The sequence below is a fragment of the Pinus tabuliformis genome, chromosome 6 (assembly GCF_031772625.1).
Source record: "Pinus tabuliformis cultivar Carrire ecotype Pingquan chromosome 6, CPIR1, whole genome shotgun sequence".
NCBI lineage: Eukaryota > Viridiplantae > Streptophyta > Pinopsida > Pinales > Pinaceae > Pinus > Pinus tabuliformis.
This window is the reverse complement of record NC_142292.1, coordinates 666,578,343-666,599,371: the sequence shown is the minus strand read 5'-3', so window position 1 is coordinate 666,599,371 and position 21,029 is coordinate 666,578,343. Positions and strand designations below refer to the sequence as shown.

At 40.9% G+C, this 21,029-nt stretch overlaps 1 protein-coding gene across 3 annotated transcripts in view; it reads right to left on the bottom strand.

The window, feature by feature from the left end:
* Positions 1–9,692, bottom strand: part of LOC149260379 (S-adenosyl-L-methionine-dependent methyltransferases superfamily protein) — a 413,041-nt gene extending 403,349 nt beyond the window's left edge. Inside the window, exon 1 of one of the 3 annotated variants that reach the window (XM_089420520.1) lies at positions 9,479–9,692. In XM_089420520.1, the coding sequence (XP_089276646.1) occupies positions 9,479–9,538 (60 nt within the window). In that variant the 5' untranslated portion in view covers positions 9,539–9,692. The remainder of the gene's footprint in view (positions 1–9,478) is intronic. The other 2 variants (XM_089420535.1, XM_089420528.1) reach the window with 2 other exon arrangements.
* Positions 9,693–21,029: the final 11,337 nt, after the last annotated feature.

Sequence of the window (21,029 nt, the reverse complement as noted above, 5' to 3'; positions counted from 1 at the left end):
CCTTCATTGATTGAAGATCCCGAAGAGCAGAGTCAATTTCCTTCTATTGATGATCTGTTGCCTGACTATCTCAATGAATTGCAGGGAGATACAGTTCTGGACAGGAAAGTAAGGACAATGCACAGAGGGGATGTTGAGTACCTTAGGACTGGGCTCAAAGGTTCAAAACCAAGCAGTGCAAGATGGATAGAAATTGGGCAAGCGAGGAATTTATACCCTCACTTGATTAATGCTTAAAACTAACTTTTGGTGGTCCAAAAGCTTTTTCAGTAGGAAGGCCGTGATCCAAATTGGATCCTAGAACACTCTCTAAGTTTTCATGAACTCTTAAAATTATGCCAAAATTTCAAAGTCTTATAAAGGTCAAGCTTATCAGAGATATCCTCGTGACAATGGCAATTTGTGATCAGTGCAGAGCAACGAGGACCCTCGGTCAAGCGCGCAGACCGTTGGCCCATGGTAACGCGCGTTGGCGCAAATTGGCAAAACCAGAGGTTAATTCGCTAATCGCATATCGCAGGGCAAACCTCTCAAAGAAGGATAAGCCCCGAGCGCCCGAACCTGAAAATGTTATGAAATGCGGAAAAGTAATTAATTATGTTCCGACGGAGCGAGATTCCACAAAATCGACAAGATATCGGAAGGGCTCGAGGTGCTAAGCTGTTTCAACCGAGTCCCACCCAATGCCACACATCGATTGCCACGCGTCTGGCGGAAGAGAGAGAAAACCGCTCACATCGGACGGGTAAACGTCATGTTACTTATCCACCCGATATGAGCAATGACCGTTGGATCTAGACGCCCCAGAACGACGGCGAAGACGCGATCCAATGGATGACCAAATTTGGCGGGGTAAACAGGCAAAATTATATAAGATTCGAAATCCGATATAGACGATGCATTGACAGAGATTCGTATTTCGCGGGCAATCTTAGAGCAAATGGAAATAACGACCATTCAAACATTTCCAGTGAACCTAACACACTCATCCATTACAGAATAGGTGGCCACCTCCCTGTGAGGCGTTATACAATGATGATTACGCCGAACAGAGGGATTCAGACAGACAGAGGTAGGGAAACCAGAAAGCCGAGAAGCGGAAACAAACAGTCAGGAAGCCGATGGCTTTAAAGCCACGAACTGACAGAGACAGAGCAAGTAAGCAGAAGGCAGTAGTGAAGAGAGTTTGTTAGACACAGAAAGAAGGAGCCGAGCTGACCTGCAAAAGCAAAGGCGGCATCGAGCCAGACAAAGCCAGAGAGAGTCAGAGAGTCTGTGTACTCCAGAGAAGGCTTGAGAGGTTCAAGCGAACTCCTCTGTATATGCCTGTCATGTATGAGTCTCAGATTGGGCTCATACTACTGTGACCAATAGAGGTCGAGTTTCAGTAAGTAGAGTCTGTGTACTCCAGAGACTTGGGGGATCCAAGTACAGTCTTGTTGATTCATATCTGCTGTGTGAGACTCAAATTGAGCTCACTGTTGTAAAAACTCTGCTTTTGAAAACATAATAGAGAGGCCACCACTGAAGGCTGGACCGGGAGACATAGCCCAGGAGTATTGGGTGAACTCCTTATTAAACTTGTTGTGTTTACATGTTTGCCTGTTATGTTTTCTCTAACTGCTTTAGTGTCTGTGTATTTCGCAATCTTATCGATCCGTTGCATAAAATAACATAGGCACATCCATGCACATGAGTCTGTAATACCTTAATTGTTTGTCTTAGACCAATTTCAGATCATAGGAAGAAGGACCAGCAGCAGCACGGATGCAGAGGGAGTTGCAATACAGATGTAGCAGTGGCAGTGGTAGAGCCATGGGCAGCAGTACAAGAGGTAGCAGTGCAGAGGATGTTGGGCAGCAGGCCAAGCATCAGCACAGGTACCGGTGCAGGATGATCAGGGTGATGTTCAGTGGTGGAGCATTACTAGAGCACATTCCTCGCTAAGAGGGAGTGTTGATTTGGGGTAGCATCAAATGTGCTCTAGCCATGAAAATTGGTGGAGAGGCTAAAGCACATGAGATCTCCAAGACCCAGAAATCGTTTTGGAAAATTTCATCCAGATGAGGAGTTATTAAAATAATTAATATTTTTAATGAGTTCCTAAGTCTCAACTTAGGAAAATAAAAATATTAATGGGTATTAATAAAGATAAGGATGAGAAGCTTCTAAGAGATAAAGATCAAGTCTATTTTAATCTTAGCCGTTGATTAGGGACTTAATCTCGGTCGTTGATTCATCAACAGAAAAAGTATAAGAGAAGACTTAAGGGTCAGTTGGAGAAACATAGAAGGAGACCAGTCAGTTCGATTTCTAGAGAGGGGCTTGCTGAGAAATTTGAACGAGTGGTCTAGATTGCAGTGAGAGGTAGTGGGTGCATAGCAGAGTGGCAAGGATAGTACTTGAGGACCAGAGCAGAAATAAGAAAGGCAGACGCAGAGGCAGCTGGCATAGAGAGGCCAAGTGCTAACGCAGTGAGGCAGAGTGCTGACGCAGAGGGTCTGGAAGCTGCACAGAGGCTAGCTGAGCCTAGGGGAAGCGTCGAAGGATTTTTGTGGTTATCTCTGTTGGGTAAGCCAGTTGGCACCCTAGTAATCAAGAACGCTGATTAATAAAACCTCCTCTATTGCACCGATTTTCCCGCATTAGGTTTTTTCGACGACAATTGTCGAAAATAACTGTGCGATGTGTTTGATTCTTGTGCATGTATTTGTTTCTGCATAATGGTGTGATATCTGCAGTAGAATTTATTTTAATATTGATTGAAGGGATTTCGTAAATAACTTATTGGAAAATAAGTAGGTAAAAAAATCAGTTGCTGCAGTAATAGAATTTCTGTTTAGAAATTTTCACAGAGTCTCCCAGAATCAAGAAGCAGACACCCAGGTACATAGGGTACATGGCACTTATGACTAAAGTGGTGGACTCGCAAAGCATGGTGGGAAAGAATAGGTCTTCAAAGCAAATTCCGCAAAAGAAAGCAGGGAAGTCTTCTAGTTCAGAGGGAGCAACTGTAGCAGCGGAGAATTTGGTAGAGTTGAAGATAGATCCAAGTGGGAGAGGTTCTTCTTGGAACACCTTCCTTGCTAAGAGGGAGTGTTGAAAATATTAGCAAGAAAAGGGTTCCTTGATTTGTGCCTTAATCATAGGATCCGAAAAGAGTTTCTTCTTGTGCATGACTCTAACTCCTAAAAATTAGGAGATTCCCTATAAATTAGGACAAGTTCCTATAATTTAGGAATCAATCCCTAAAAATTAGGACAAGTTAGGATGCATTTAACTGATGTGTTGAAATTGAAAGTCGATTTCTTGATTTTTTAGTGTGATTTGATTGAGGAAAAACACAAGTGATTGAGTTTCAAGTGGTTGACTTAAAATAGGATGAGTTGCATGAGCAGTTAACTCATGCTCACTCAATCAATCACAAAATCATTCCTTAGTTAGAAAACTCACTAATTTTAACCATTTGAATTGCCTTTAAAAGGAGAAACGAAGTTTAATCATTGTTTTGGTGAGCACGACTTGTTGAGACCAAGCAATAGGAAGCACGAGTTTGTGCGTGGAGCTTGTGAGAGGAAGAGTGTGCAAGACAAGCTTGTGCACAGGTTGGTAGAGGGCAGCAGATGTCAGCAGTCTTGCAAGGATTGCAAGCTTAGATCAAGCAGGAAAGACCAGTGTGTCTTTCAGATTGAAACAGTTGTATTTTGCAAGAAATCAATTGCTCAGTTTTTTCCATCAACAGAATTCTCATCAAGCAGAGGGTTTTCCCAGTTGGGTTCCCTAGAAAAACAGTGAGTTTTTAACTTTTTATTGTGTGACTGTGCTTTTATTTCTGTTCCTATTCCACTGCATCTAGTAAAGAAATTCTGTGTTTACGTGAGAAGAAATTTTATTTCAGATTGCTCATATTAGCAGATCAGAATTTTGTGGATTTTCTACAAGATTGAAAAGATTGGTTGCTAGAATTGAAGAAATTAGTTACCTTCTCTCAAAGAATAAATAGAATAAGATAGGAGAAGCGGATATACACACATGAGAAGACAGCAAGAGAGCTGGAAGAGGGAAGACTGCATTTAAGGAGAAGAAGAAGAGCAAATTGCTGAAATGACCAGCAAGTACAGCAGGGCGTATAGACTGGCCTCCGTACCACTGTTATAGCAGTTCTTTCTTCAAGGACGGGACGTACACCCTTACATCTGATCGCACACCCTCAGCTCTGACAATACATTATTGTTTGAGGTGATTGTATTGACTGTACAGCTGCTGGTTCAAAGCAAGCTGCAGAGGTCACCTTGTGAGCTTTGATCAAAAGAATGAAAGGTCCACTGTTCATTGTTCAGTTATTTGTGTTGTTGATGCAATGTTTAGAAATTTAATTTTCTACTGTTAAATAAATTCTGTTTGGGTTATTTAGCATGAGAACAATAGGACAGTATTTACCTAGGCTTGAAAAATCCACACAGGCAATACCGATTTCACCAATTTAACAGTTATTGAGCTCAACAATGTTGATCCCACATCCGATTGGAATCATTGAATCATTGAGCATGTCCATGAGGACCCCAACCCATTATTTTTGGACGAGTTAATGTGCATGTAACAAATTGCCAAGGATTTTATTGACTTTACAGCTGCTGGTTCAAAGCAAGCTGCAGAGGTCACCTTGTGAGCTTTGATCAAAAGAATGAAAAGCTGATTTGAAGAAGTACTTGTGTATTTTTTTTACTTCTTCCACTGTTCATTTTTCAGCTATTTGTGTTATTGATGCAATCTTTAGAAATTTAATTTTCTACTGCTAAATAGATTATGTTTGAGTTATTTAGCGTGAGAACATTAGGACAGCATTCACCTAGGCTTGAAAAACCCACACAAGCAATACCGATTTCATCAATTTAACAGCTATTGAGCTCAACAACGTTGATCCCACATCCGATTGGAATCACCGAATCATTGAGCATGTCCATGAGGTCCCCAACCCATTATTTTTGGAGTTAATGTGGATGTAACAAAATGCCAAGGTAGGGACTTCTGAAGACAGAGATATATAATTCCTCATTTGTTTCTTCATGTCATGGTCCATCTGACATCACCCTGAATCCAGAGCATTTCTTATGTATACTTAGTTATACAATTTTGAAATTGAAAATGCATTAATTTTGCATTGCATGTTATAAATTTTCATATCAATGCAAAATATATAACTTTCTTTAAATTTTGGTGTATTTTTATGTTTTTACTTGTTGACTCTTTGTCCAGTTGACCCCCAAATATTGCCAAGTCACGAGTCAAATTTTGATCCTTCATTCAAAATCAACCAAGCATCGAATCAGGTATGGTAAACTTGGCTAGGACTAAGTGTATTTCATTCACACGGATAATGGCTATGAACATCAAATAGTAGCGACCACATGCGTTGTAGTTACATGAGAAACCAATATGAGGGTGTATCACCAATTACCCCTAGAGTCTAAGTAGGGCGCATTGCATGCTAGTCCTTCCATATTTATATAAATTTACATGCATGTGCATGAACTTATGGTTGAAAGGTGCCAAGGGAACCTGACAGTCATTGTAGACCAAAGCCCCGACTCCAAAGCCAAATTATGACCCTAAACTAAATTGTTACACTTTTGTTGTGGACCAAATATTGCCAAGTCACGAGTCAAATCTTGATCCTTCATCCAAAATGAACCAAGTGTATTTCAATCACACAGATAATGAATATGAACATCAAATAGTGTCAACCACATGTGTTTTAATCACATGGGAAACCAATATAGTGGGTGTATCAACCATTACCCCTAGAGTCTAAGAAGGATGCATTGCATGCTAGTCATTCCATCTTTATATAAATTTCCATTGTACCGGTATGTATGTGTATGAACTTATGGCTGAAAGGTGCCAAGTGGACCTAACAGTCATAATAGGCCAAAACCCCAACTCCAAAGCCAAATTATCACCCTGAACTAAATTGTTGCACTTTTGTTGTGGACCAAGAATAAGGGATCATGTCCGAGATGCAAAATCATCCTCATAGACTCCCTTTTCGTACTACAGAACAGGTCACTAAGCCTTGACTGTAGAAATCCTTGAGAAACAACAATAAAAATACAATAGAGGGCAACAATAATTTAAGAGAGCAGATGGAGTATATACACCATCTTTGCTAATTTCATGTTTATTTCCTTTCTTGAGCTAACTTACCTTTAGACATGCCACGTAATCCTTTCACTGTTCAGCGCACATCTATTCCTTTTGCAGGATCATATTTTATCAAAACCTTGACCTAACTGAAGCCGTATAAAATTACCAATGCCAATATGCCATAACACAAAACAAATATTCCATTAACCTGAGAAGAATACACATCACAAAAGTTCTACAATGCAAGTTTGCACCATTACATTAAATTGCATCTTTTGAATTCTCTCTCTAATACTTAGAACATCAAATATTGACTCCTACAATCATCACGGTTCTTTAATCCAAGGTTACTTGGGAGCGGGAGCGGGAGCGACATTTTCAGAAGCTCCCAGTTTGGGAGCGATTTGGGGAGTGATTTTTTATATATTATATATATTTTTATATTTTTTATATTTTGACGCATATATGTCAACAAAAGCATGTAGAATGATGAATTAGATATATAAAACATAAAAAACATAGATTTAACCATATAACAACAATCATCTAGAAGTTATAATCTTCATCAACCACATCCACAAGTTAGCAACATAGTAACATACAACATATTGAGTCTCATGATTCATCAATCTTAAAGTTTCAAGCTTTCAAAATTCAATATATAACATTTATCACCATTGATCACCAAAGTTGTACTTGTAAGCTAAGTGTAACCATTACAACAAATAATATCTAACATGAAATGAAATGTTATAAAATGAAACAAATTTCAACTTTCATGAAGCATCATATTTATAATTCATTACTAATGAGTTATAATTGCCAACTTCAAAATTAAATTGTCATATATTGTTTACAAAAAATATCATAATAAATATGAAAGAGTCAATAGTTATAAAAACTACTAGAAGCTAGAAAAGACAAGTAAATCTTGGGCCTCTTGCCGCCACGAGAAATGTCTAATTTTTTAGTCTTGTTGGAAAATCAAGATCTTTGTCATTAATATCACCCTCTAAGCATTAATATCCAGAGGTATCTTTGTCCTTACCTCTGGATCTATATAGGGATCTTTGTCATTAATATCACCCTCTAAGCATTAACATAAGATAGAAAAAGCATAGCATGTCAAGTCAAGATTTTGTGAGTGATGCGTACATTTTTAGGAGGGTCATGATAGAGGAGTTCGACAACCAATGTCACTAACATCAAGGTACATAGAGGGATTGGTGTTCTTGATTAAATACGAGTTCCATACCCTAATACATGACAAAATCCAATGGAAACATTGCAATCCCCCAATCCTGAAATCTTGAAAAATTGATAAGTCTGTTGGATTTTCAATGAGATCTAAAATTCTACTTTCTCCATATGAAATCCAATGAGGTCAGAACCACTCTCAAACATCCTGAGTCATTTCATTTTCATCATTTTTCACTTTTACTTTAAGAATTTAACATTACCATGAATCGCATATCAATACTAGGGCCATAGGATTGATCATTGGGCTACCCCACTCAAAAATTATTTCTTTCTTTGAAAAAAATTGCATTTGGAATGTTACTGCAAACAAAAAAATGCAAAAAAGACTAAGCGGTCCGAAAAACCAGAGAGCATTTTTTTGCAGGGGGCACGCTCCCAAAATCACTCCCTCTTCAAAAAGGATTTCGGGAGCACGCTCTCGACCGGAGCATGAATTCAAAGAGGGGACGTGAGGGGGGGCGCTCCCCTACAACCCTGTTTTAATCTGCTTGGTTCTCAGCTCACCTATGCTCTAGACTTATGACTCCAAACTATTTCTACATCATAGATAACAGTTAGCCCGAATTCTAATTGAAGTCACCAAGACCCCTACATGGAGCCTTTGGTATGCCTCCACAACCTATTTAATTCATCATGCGCCCCACATGCTGCTTCCCCCACCAACTCAATTGAAATTTGACAACTGATCTAATTCACCCACTACATGCATCTTCCCCAACAGCATCGTCATATGATGACCCACATGAAACAGGAGGTAGCAACTTCCTTGGGGACCCTTCTCAACATGTTTTGTTACTTTTGAGATCCTACTTGAGTGACCAAGATAGCATTGCCATTTGGCACAGTAAAAGACCTTGTGCCTATTCTCAATAATTCTCAATAGCGCTCTCCTTTCTCTAGTTATTTTGTTATTTGTGGTTGATCTCTAAGCTGATAGCCCTCATCATTGCCTAACTGTGATTTCTGAGATCTCTCGCAAATTAACTAAAGTCCATGCACACTTCAATTTAACCATACTTACTAGTCAAACCATAGTTAATAAACTGGAGGGATCATGGTTTAGCGGTGAAGAGGGTAGTCTGAGAGATCTCGGTTTCTTTGTCCATGTTCTGAGGGACTCTGTCCGACGACGTATGTAGCTCCTCTGGGTTTACAGCCATATGCAAATGTAACCTCCTTTTGTTTTCATTAATAAAAGTCAGGTGTCGTTTTCTCTCTGAAAAAAGCCTGTCAGACCATCAGCAAGGTTCAATTCCCTAGGAGGAATGAATATTGTCAAGGTGAAAGTCTTGGGTTATTTCGACGGAAGAGCACCCCTCTTGTAGCATCTTAGCAAAACGAAATTCCTTGTGTTCAGTGGTTCACCCCTTTAAAGGTCGTTTTCCCTGCACAAGCAGGAAGAACTTTGGGCAGGGAATAAAAACACAGTCAATGTAGAATAAACGGTTATTTATTATTGGCTTTCTATTAGCAATTAATTATGCTTCAACAAGTTAGTTTCTAGCGGTTCAGATATTATGACAATATATGTATGTGGCTCTATTTGTCAGAAAGCTCTAGTAGGGCATGCAACACCTATTGAAAGTCGGTCGAATGTCACTACGTTAACACCTCCTTAAGCCGCCTAAAGCACTTTGAGCTAGAAATACATCTCAAACTATTAATCACGCCAAGTTTACAAGCCAGTATTCTTTGACACGGTGATTTCGGAGTATCCAGAGGTTATCAGACTGAAGAAACTCACCGCATTTGAGGAGAGCTGCATGAGCAGTAGTCGGCCATTCTCTTACCTCTGATTATTTGTTTCACAGAGCCTAAATATAAATGTGTTTGCGGAGCTTGCTATACTCTCTACAAATACTTAGGGCTACAATACAAGCATTCTTTGGGAATTAAATTCTCAATTGGGTTTTCTGCAAAAGTGGAGAATAATCGGCGAAAACAGATTTTGGGCATTTGAGCAACGGTTAAACATTTCTGAATAACCATCGAATTGTTTAACTCTGAGCCAACTTTTCTGAGTATGTTTTAGAAATACTTGGGAGCAGTGGGATCAATGTAGCTAGTCTCTTACCTTTGGATTTGAAAACTGCTGGAGGCCACCCAGATATCCTTCCAACTGTTTAAGCTTCATTTTCTCAACGTTCGTGCACCTCCCCGCCACCAATTTAGGCAACTGAGAAGCCTTTTGATTTAAAAATACAGGCGCCGCTTTTTAATACTTCAGATACATACAATCGCCCGCGCCCTATATTCTTGGTCAAATATAGCCGAATAAATGATATTATATGTGCTTGGTAAAACCCCTATGAGAAAGTGAGAATAAAGGACCCTGAGTTGGGTAGGTTTTGGTTTAATGAAAATATGGGTAGGTTTTGGTTTAATGAAAATATGTAGATGGTTTAATATTATTTTTAATGAAAGTACGAGTGAGAAAAAAATATGGATGAAACAAAATTATATATGGATATAAAAATAGAATATTTATTTCATTGTTTGTCTCACAAATAGCAATTGTTATTGAGAAGTTTTATAAAAAGGTATGGGGAAAAGAATTGGGTAGAAAGAAGAAATATTACATTGAGGAATTCAACCCTACTTGTGATATACAACAATAAAAAAGTTCAATGGAGCTAGCATTTCGTGGAGAGTAAAGGTTATTGCTAAATTAAGGACCAATTCACATCAACTTCAATGTGAAACAGAATGGTGGAAAAAGCCTAAAGAAGCTTGGGAAGAACAGGTGTGTACATTTTGCATGTCTAGGGTTATGGAATCGGAAAAACATTTCATGTTGGAATGTGATGCATTCAAAGACATCAGAGAAAGTTCTCAGAACATGTTAGCATCAGTTTCTTGGCATTGTCTTTTTAGCTAGGGGATTGTTGGAAGGTTGGGTCAGTTCATCATCAATTTGAATCTGAAAATGATTGAATTGCAAAAAGTGAAGAAGAGAGAACTAATGGTCTCATAGACTATTTTTAGTCTCGTGGATCTTAAAATATCATTTCATTTCATTTCATATAGGTAATAATTACAGTTAAGACAAATATGGTTTTGTGTTTTGGTTTAATGTGTATAGTTAATTAGTGTAGTTTTTATGTTTGGTTTAATGCATGTTTTCTGTTTTGGTTTAATGTGTATATTTAATCCTTGTGTATGGTTCTGGTTTTGCATTGTAGAATAGTTTATATTTGGTTAAATTTTTTTTAATTTAAATTAGAATTTATAAAAAATTAAGAACTTTGAGTCATTTTTTTTTGTTATACATTAAATATAATTATTTCATAAATATTATAAATTGATTAGTTAATTACAACATATCTCTAAAATTTTAACCTTTTAACTCATTTATTTAAGGAAATCAATTATTCACTAAAATTCTTTGACATTTATTTCTAATTGGAAAAAAATATAAAATATATAATAGGTAGTTAAATTTGATATTACCAAATACATAATGAAAAATTGTTATGAATTAAAAAAATAACTTTAAAAACATGATTTATTTTATTTATAAACTTTTTTAAAAAATAATTTTATAAACATTATTTATTTTACTTATAAACTTTGTAAAAATTGATTAAAACGTTTAATATATAAGTTAAAAGAAATATAAAAATTTTAGAGCCCAAATTTATGTGAATAATTCTCAATTATAAAATAAATATTAACATCATTACAACCAAATATATTTATTCCATTTTATATACATATTAATTATTGTTATCATGCTACTCATAAACGAGAATAAAATAAAGATCTTTATAGTATATTAATAATAATAATATTATGGTTGAAATCTAGAGGAAGGAGAGCGGGAGGATGACGGCGCTTTCAGGCTAGGGTTTCTGTGCATTGTTACAGACACAGAGCTGGAAGCGAATAGGTCGAGGTTAGCGGTTTTACTCAGAAGGGGACAAAATCTGACCCTACAGATGGTCAACGAGGGGTCCATTGGGACCCCTTCTTTTAAACAAATAGTCATGCAGAAGCAGAAACTAACAGCACAGGAAGGAGTCAGAATTTCAGGATACGAAAGACTCAAGCAGAACAGCGGGAAAAACAAGGAGAAAAAACAAGAAGAAGGCAGAGAACCCAGCAGCAACCCACAAGTCAATGAAAAAGGAGTTGAGGGCTTGGAGAATAATGGAAAAAATGCCACCACAGGACAAAAACTTACAGTTCATAATGAGAAGTAGTCAAAGGAGAAGGGGGAACATAGGGAAGGCCCCCAGGGGAAAGAAGAAACGGAAGGTGAAACCAGCTCGAACCCCAGCAACCACCCAACAGCGAACGGAACCTGCAAACCTAAAAAAGCAGAGACCCTTAGAGTTGTCATAGTAGATCCGGAGATTCAAGCTTATCGAGAGCACATGGCAGAGCATGCAGTCATTTGCAAGTTTATGGGCTTATGGCCAACTGAAAGAGCTCTATGTCAATGGATACGACAACACTGGAAACCCAAGGGCGATGTGAAACTACACTTAGGAGCAAAAGGCTTCTTCACGGTAGTTTTCACCAACCTAGAAGACAAGGACAGAATTTTTGATGGAGGCCCGTATTTCTTTGCTTCAGCAGGTCTCTACATGCGGCCATGGAAACCAAATTTTGTTCCAGAAAGAGAAACTTTCACTCAGGTACCAGTATGGATACGGCTGTTTTCTCTTCCCATAGACTATTGGGGTATTTCAGCACTGAAACAAATTGGGGATCGGCTGGGTACTTTTGTCAAGGCCTCAGAAGCGACCATACAAAGAAAATACACCTCGTGTGCAAGAATCTGCGTGGAAATGGATGTATCTGGTGCTCTACATGAGGGTTTATGGCTAGAGTACAGGGATGAGGATTACTTCCAAGCAATAGACTATGAACAAATTCCTTTTCGTTGTCGAAAATGTCATGAGCATGGACATCTAATGAGGGAATGCCCTCTGAACAAACAAGAAGAAGTTATTAAAACAGAGCAAGCAGATAGAGGCAGAGATAACTTTGTAAAACCCAAGATAAGACAAAGAGCCAACCTAAGAAGAACAAACAGAATAGAAACAGAACGAGGGAACCACAGGAACACTTTTGAAATCCTAGAGTTAGACATAGACTCAGAGGATCTGCATAAAGCTCTCACCTCCAATGGAGGGCCAACAGGTAAAACTGGGCAAACCACAAAAGAAACAGAAGAAATCATTATTAGCACAGAAGTCCAAATGAAGGAGCAAACAGAAGAGCCCGAGGAGGATGCAGACATGCTCACCAGCGATGGAGGAAGCGATGATTTAGAACTGGAGGAGGTTCTAGCAAGGGAAGGAATGAACCTACCAGTCATGGCAGAGAACTGGAAGTCTCGAGGCATAGAAAATGTGTCGGAAGAAGAAATCAGGAAGGTCAATGAGCTATTCATAGCAAGGCAAAAAGCAGAGTTAGAAAGACAAAGTAGAAAGTTAGGTATAGCAAGAGGAGCTGGGAACCACCCAAAGAGTCTCCTCTGCAACTCAACAAGATCTAAGCAAAAAAAGAGGAGAGGACGGAGAACAAGTGGTGAAGCTCTGCAGGAGCTTGGGATATTAATGATAAACTCAGGGAAGATGAAGGCTCTAAATGCCTTCCCATCTTACCAATAATTCTTCTAGTTAATCATGAAAATCATATCATGGAATGCAAGAGGGCTAAACAGCCAAGCAAAGCAGAGAGTTCTGAAAAGGAAATTTCAGAAAGAAAAACCGGATATCTTTTTCATTCAGGAAACTAAAAGTAGCAATACAAGCATGGCTAACATCAAAAACAAGCTTGGCAATCACATTAATTATATGGAAGTAGAAAGTCATGGGCGAGAAGGAGGTTTAGTCACAATGTGGGACTCAAGAATGTTTCAAGTCATCTCAGCAAAAGCAACCAGAGCATTCATAGCTGTGGAAGCCCAACCCACAGGTAACTCTGAATCCTTCTTATGTATAAATGTTTATGGTCCCCAGAAGATAGAAAATAAAATAACCTTTTTAAATTCTCTGTCAAGTTTAATTTCTAGACATCCTTATTCCAAATGCATTATGGGGGGTGACTTTAACATGATAACCACCCTTCTGGAGAAGAAAGGGGGAATAAGAAAACTCAGTAAGGATGCGGAATTATTTACAAATTTCATTGATAATGCTAAACTGGTGGATATCCCACCTAAGAGTGGTACTTATACATGGAATAATAGACGAGGGGGCGATAGGCTGATTGCCTCTCGTCTGGACAGATTCATCATCTCTGAGAGCATCATTATGAATGGTATTCTAGTTGAGTCAGACATCCTTCCAAGTGGAGGATCTGACCACTGGCCAATATCTTTAATAGCAGCTATCCATGGCACCCCAAGGAATAAACCTTTCAGATTCGAAAAATTTTGGTTGGATCACCCCAACTTCCTCAATCTGGTGGAGAAATGGTGGTCTAAACCTGTGATTGGAGGGGGATCCAAAATGTTTAACCTTCAGAAGAAACTAAGGTACACTAAAGCCAAAATTAAAGAATGGAACATTACGGAGTTTGGAGATATTTTTAAGGAAAAAACCTTGATAGAAGATAAACTGGAACAGATTCACAAAGCGTGGGCTTCAGGGCACAATAGTGAGGAGTCTGTAGAGCAGGAAAGAGATCTAACTAATCAGTGGCATACACGATGTCAGCAGGAAGAAACTCTTTGGAAGCAGAAATCCAGAATTCGGTGGCTTAAAGAGGGTGAGCAGAATACCAAATTTTTTCACAGATCTGCTCTAGATTACAGAAGTGCGAATAGAATTCTAGAACTCAAGAATGAGAATGGTGAAACTTTAAAGAATCACCAAGACATAGCGGCTTTACTAACTAGGCATTTCAGCAGTATTGCCCAGGAACCGCTAGCAAACAGAGAGGATGCCATAAAGGAGCTCATCTCGGCCATCCCCAAAACTATTACCGGCGCTCAGAACTCAGCTCTAAGCAGAGAAATAACCTTAGAGGAAGTGGAGGAAGCAGTCAGAAGTATGCCTAGTGATAAGGCCCCTGGACCGGATGGTTTCACCATTAATTTTTACAAAGCCTGCTGGAACCTAGTGAAGCATGAGATATGGGAAGTTGTTGAGGACTCTAGGAGATCTGGTTCCATCCTCAAATCTCTCAACTCAACCTTCATAGCGCTTATCCCAAAGATGGAAGAAGCAAACTCTCCTGAGAAGTTCAGACCAATTGCTCTGTGTAATGTCATTTATAAAATCATATCAAAAGTTATAGCTAATAGACTAAAGCCTATTCTTCCTGGCCTCATATCAGAAGAGAAATCCGGGTATGTCGAAGGGAGACAGATCTTAGACAATATTCTTCTAGCTCAAGAAATGATTCACACCCTGCAAACTAGGAAATTAGCAGGAATGCTAATGCAGCTTGATCTATCGAAAGCCTATGATAAAGTTAGTTGGCAATATCTAGAAGCCATTCTAAAAGCCTTCGGATTTTGCAAGTTATGGATCAATTGGATCTTAGCCCTTATTAAGTCCTCCAGATTCTCAATCCTTGTCAATGGATCTCCCTCTGAACCCTTTTCACCCACTCGTGGAATCAGACAAGGAGACCCTCTCTCCCCCTTCCTGTTTGTAATTCTCATGGAAGGTCTCAGCAGACTTATAGCCAAAGCAAAAAGAGAAGGGAAAATCAAGGGCCTTCAGCCTCTCCAATCTATTCCAGCTACAACACACCAACAATTTGTGGATGATACGATGTTACATGGAACTCCCACAGTGAAAGAGGCTCTAGCTTTTAAGAAAATCCTTGATCTTTTCAGCAAGGCATCCGGAATGGAAATTAATTTTTCCAAATCCACAATTTACTTCTTTCACACTCATCCAGCTATTCAGAAGCACCTCTCTAATTTACTTGGATTCAGAAAAGGATGTCTACCTTCAAGATATTTGGGAGCACCGTTAACTCTCAAACCCTGGCAAAAAGTGCACTGGGAAAGAATCTTGGCTAACCTGGAGAAAAGGTGCAAGCACTGGACGCACAGAGCACTTAATTTTGCGGGGAGATTAGTTCTCACAAAGGCAGTTCTGCAAGTTATCCCTCAGTACTTACTTTCCATGCTGTCGTCCCCCAAGGGCATCCTCCAACAAATTAGAACAATCCAAAGATCCTTTCTATGGAATGGTAATGGGGAGAAGAAAAAATGGGCGCTTGTAGCATGGCATAAACTCTGCAAACCAAAAATTTTGGGAGGCCTAAATCTGGTGGATCCTTCAATCATCAACATGACTTGTGGTGCTAAACTCTGGTGGCGATGGATAAAAGAGCCCCATCTCCCCTGGGCAAGACATTGGAAAGAGAAATATACCCCCGAACACAATAATCAGGATATTATTAGGCTTCAGGAGGTGCCTGAGGGATCACCAATATGGAATCTTGCCCGGAAAAATCGCAACTTGGTGCAGGAAAACAGTTTCTGGGAAATCCGGAATGGGCATTCAGCTCTTTTTTGGGAAGATGCTTGGCAGCAGCTCCCAAAACTGGAAAAGCCTAAACTCGATCTTCTCAAGTAGAAATGTCAACACGAGGGTCGTTACAGAGTTCATCAATACTGGAATTGGAACAACAGGGATCCCATCTGGAGAGAATGGATAAACTTCGACTTGGATAAGAGCAATGGGGAAAACGACAGCTCAAAGCATCTAATTGACCAACTACTCAAAAGGAAAATAAGGAATACGGACGAAAAGGACCAGCTTAGATGGGGAATGAAGGGTAACGGAAATTTCTCACTCAAAGAAGCCAGGGAGCTGATAGAAAATGCAGAGCAAAGGGAGGTTTCACCTTGGAGTCATAACGTGTGGGACGGCCTGTTTTGGCCAAAAATCAAAACGTTCCTCTGGCTTTTAATGAGGAAAAAAACCTTGACATGGGAAAATCTACGCAGCAAAGGCTTTCATGGGCCGTCCAGATGCCCAATGTGCCTGGTAGAGGAAGAAACAATGAATCATTTATTTAATTCCTGTGACTGGGCTAGCCATTTATGGAATTGGGCGGAGGGTATTATGCTTTACTCTAACAGAAATAGGGAGTCCATTCAGGATACTATACAAAATTGGCAAAAAAATTACTCAAAAAACTCCAGGGTCAACAACATTTGGAAGGTTATGCCAGGTTTTTTAACATGGACCATATGGAAGGAGCGTAACAGGAGAATATTCCAAGATGAATACAGAAACACAGAGCATGCCATAGACACTCTTATGAGAAATATTAAACAGTTAATTCAAGTAAAAGTGAAAGAGGAAACTAATGAGAAGCCTTCATCTAGTGACTTACGGATTTTAAAACTCTTCCAGCTGCACACCAACCAGAGCATGGCCACGTCGAGAAGCCAGCAAAGCCCGCAGTCTGAGTCCAATAGTTGGAATTACCCGCCGGTTGGCTGGCTGAAGCTGAATTTTGATGGCGCGTCCAGAGGAAACCCTGGGATGGCGGGTATTGGAGGAGTTATAAGAGACCATAAAGGAGACATTCTTCATATTTACTGCAAAGCACTGGGAGAAGGGACGAACAATGAAATGGAGTTTGCAGCTTTAGAACAGGGACTACGGATTCTAAAAGACATGCAGAATTATACAGCGGTGGTAGAAGGTGACTTGGCCCTGGTAATCTCTGTGGCAAAGAGAATCTATGGTGGAACCAAAGCGAGCAAAGCTACGAAGCATTGGAGATTAGCAAAGGTGACGGAAAACATAGCCGAGCTGATCAGCGGCATGAGAGGGTTAGTCTTCCAGGCAGTGAGACGCAAGGCGAATGCGATTGCGGACCACCTAGCAAATCATGGCATCGATAACCAAAATAGGGAATGGGACAGCTGTTGGCAGCAGGTGAACTGCCCAGACCTGAAAAGGAAATGCATCCAGCTGGCCGAACAAGACAAGGATAATGCCAACCGGGCTTAACCGGAAGGCGTTCAGACTCCGCGTTTTTTCATGATGAAGCACAAAGGAGTGGATACGGACATTAAAAGTTGGCAGAAAACAAAAGGACAGGTAATTCCGGTGCGTTTATGGCAACAGAAGGGGAATAAAGGAAACAAATCTAATATGATGTGCCGCAACGATCACCACCGTCACCACAGCAAGTTGGAGGACACATGGCAATTTCTGATTAGAGAAGGAGGAGGCAACATTGATGTCAAAGGTTGGATACATTACTCGGAAAACACAGTTCAAGGCAGTAACAATTATGTCAGTACATCCACGTCGTTTCGGGAGAATCGGGTGGTCATGAGCAATATCCTCCAGATCAACTATTTAACAGCGAGTGGAGGCATAGTCATGAACAGATTTTTGCAGTGCATCGTTCCGGTTCATTTACTTTCGGCTCTCAGCGCCAGGTCTCACGTTGCAAGTGTTAGGATAAGTATGGAAGGTGACGGCTGCCGCAGTGCAACTGCGAATATGGAGCTCAAGACAGCGAGGGAAATGTATGAAACCAGAACCGCGTCGAAGAACAAACGCAAATTGTCTGAATTGGAGGCCTCGGTGAAGGAAGAAGAGCGAAAGCGGTCGGAGGAGGATATAGCGCAAGAAGTCGACTGGCTTCAAGATCCTGGTACAGTTACTAAGCGCGCAACTCAGTTTGTGCGCACTCAGGCGGAAAGCTGGAGAGTTAAAACCCTGCTGGCGCGTGCTCTGGATGCGAAGGAAGATAGTAAAAGGCTGGCTCAGAGGGACCAGGTCATCCCGGAGGCACAGATGAAAAGTCTATACGACATTTATGAAGCTTTGGATTTCAAAGTCACTGCAGTGCATGAGATGGTAGACTCTCTGTCCAAGAAGGTGACGGTGCTCATTAAGCTCCTCAGGCAAACGCTCAGTCCAGAAGCAAGGCAAACTGGAGGCCTGCCGCAAGAAAAGCAGGAGGAGTGCCGCAGCTATCACTCCCTGCAAGCGAGAGTAGACAGCCATGTGCTGGAACAGGCGTTGGACACGGCGAGCAGGTTCGGGCAGTCACCTTAATATTTGTGTTCTGTTGTAATGTCTTATCCATCTTAACCGGAGGTTCATATATCCTGATCGGTTTTTTTTTGTCTCCCCAAAATCTGGGATTTTGTCATTACCATAGTCTCTGCAGGTTGAAGGGCTGCGGTCCTCGTTTTAGTATCTTTTATTCACAGGCGCTGTTAGATAGCAGGAACAGCCACCCTGCGTGGTGTGCAGTTGCTAGTTTTTTGTGGTTTTTAGGGATGGAAATCATGATGTCTGGCTTGTTTTCTTCAGGCCTCGATCTGCTAGGGCAGATTTTTTGTACTATATTTTTTCTCTGTTAATATAATCCTCTGACTTACACAAAAAAAATAAAATATTATTATTATTAATATTATATTTGTATTATATATATTAATGTATATAATATTGTTGAAAAAATGATAAAAGGAGGGGTTTTAAATTATAAATAAATCTTCCTGATGGGGTGAGATCAAGGCATTACGTGGAGGTCGCCTTTCATGTGTGAAAACAAGTGGATACGATGGGAGGGGTGGGCCTCCTGGTTCCTTCACATCTTCGCATGCGCGGGAGAGGCATCGTCTTAATGTCAATCGTTTGTGTGAACAATTATTCAATGACTGTGTGTGGGGGTGGCGGAGTGTTAAGGCAACACATGATGAATGGACCAAGCATTCGTCTCTGCATTCGGATATGGTGTTGGGAATTGTGGTGGCTGCTGAGAAGGAGGAGGAAGCGTCGGAGGTCGACGCTTGTTGGAAATGAAGTGTAGTTGCTTGTTGTGGGAATATACAGGGGTAGTGGGCTCGTTTAGTCCGTGCGGCTGGGAATTATGGTTATTGGTGACGAAAAAAAAACTCGCGATCTGGAGGCAACTTGTTCTGCCTCGTTCTTACAGGGTGGTGGAGCTCGTCGGTAAGGGAACCCCGTAGTTGAGGGAGGAAGCCCAAGTGCCCCTGATCTAATAGTGATTTCTAGTGCAATGAGACCTAGTGGGTTCACCTATGGTTTCTAGCTATCGAATTTGGTAGGTGGTGACCGATTTTGTGCTCGTCTCGGGACGGAAAAAACTCCCCTATCCCTGGGTGGTGCTCCATCATTTGTGGTACTCTGGAAGGTGGAGGTGTCAGGATTATTTGGTGGGGGTGGTCCTTCATGGGTAGAAGGAGCCATCTTGGTGAATTCGTGTTATTCTAGGTGGTGCTGCTTGGGTCTTCTGTCTACGGGGAGTGTTCTTTCGGGTGGAAAGTCTGGTGTTTGGTGCATGTTCAAGGTGTGCCTCCACCATGGGAAGCTATGAAACCGTCGGCACGACGGGGCGGCTGCTCTTCATCCCCAGTTTCCCTTGCTTCTGAAGGGGTGACAATCCAGGTTCTGGTCACAGTGACGCCTCATTGGGGTGGCAAAATGGCTGGACATGCGCAGAAAGGCAATGTAGGTACGAGAGGAGGTCGCGGAGGTGACAAGCGGGGGGGGGGGGGGTGAGTAGAGGTGAAGGGTCGCACGGTCATGGGCAGACTTGCAGGGGCGGCGGTACCCGTTGTCATGCCCCTATCCTGCCTATAGTCTTTCAACCGCACCACTACACTTTTTCTTTTCACTAATACTAGAGTGTATGGACTATGCCTACTCCAACACTTAACCAATTTTCCAATTCTTCAAGTGTTAACAACGCAGCGGAATAACATTTACTTCAATCAACATTCATCATCTTCATTTATCAATATGTAGCAGAAATCATATACAAGTATACACAATTATACTTGGGAGGGGCAACTCCCGTAAAGTCTTCCTGTATCAGTAATATAACAGTAATGTACAAAAATATACAATTACAAGTTTTACAACAGTCTTGTGCTACCAACTGCCTTGGCCTGCACAATCCACCAAATGTCGTGTCACAACCTCACAATTGTCAGTTGCTTGTTGCCCACACAAATATGAGGAAACCTCAAGTTTCCTTGCCTTAGAACAATTCTGCAACTTTGTTGTCACACCAGTCGTTCAACCTTGCCCCGATCATTCAGCCTGGCCCACAATCATTCAGCTCGTTCCACGGTCGTTCAGCCTTGCCCAGGTCATTTAGCTCGGCCCGCAATCATTCATCATTGCCCATGTCGTTCAACTCAGCCCGCAGTCGTTCAGCGCAATCCGCAGTCGTTCAACCTTTGCCAGGCCATTCAATTCGACCGGCAGTCGACCTCCACATCGTCGCACATCTTGGGGTGCATCCTCCCATCGCACATGGGCGCGCCCGTCCATCGCACAAAATCGAAAACGCCTTCGCACAACTCGTTGTACATAACCAAAACGTGTCTACACAACTCGTCGCACATAACCGAAACGCCTCCGCACAACTCGTCGCATATAACTGCTCCACACGACTCGTCGCACGTAACCGAGAAGTCTACCCATCGTCACACATAACCGAGTTAGGGCGCCCGTCGCACACGAGCGCGCCCGACTTGACTCGTGGGCGTGACATACTCCCCCATTCTAAATGTGCTCGACAAATCCATCATGCATCGTCGCAAAGTGTTGCGAGTTCTAACATTTCCAAAATGTACATGTTGCCCACCTTTGCTCCGTCATCTCCGTCATCACATAAACCACAAAGGTTCATGACTCCAT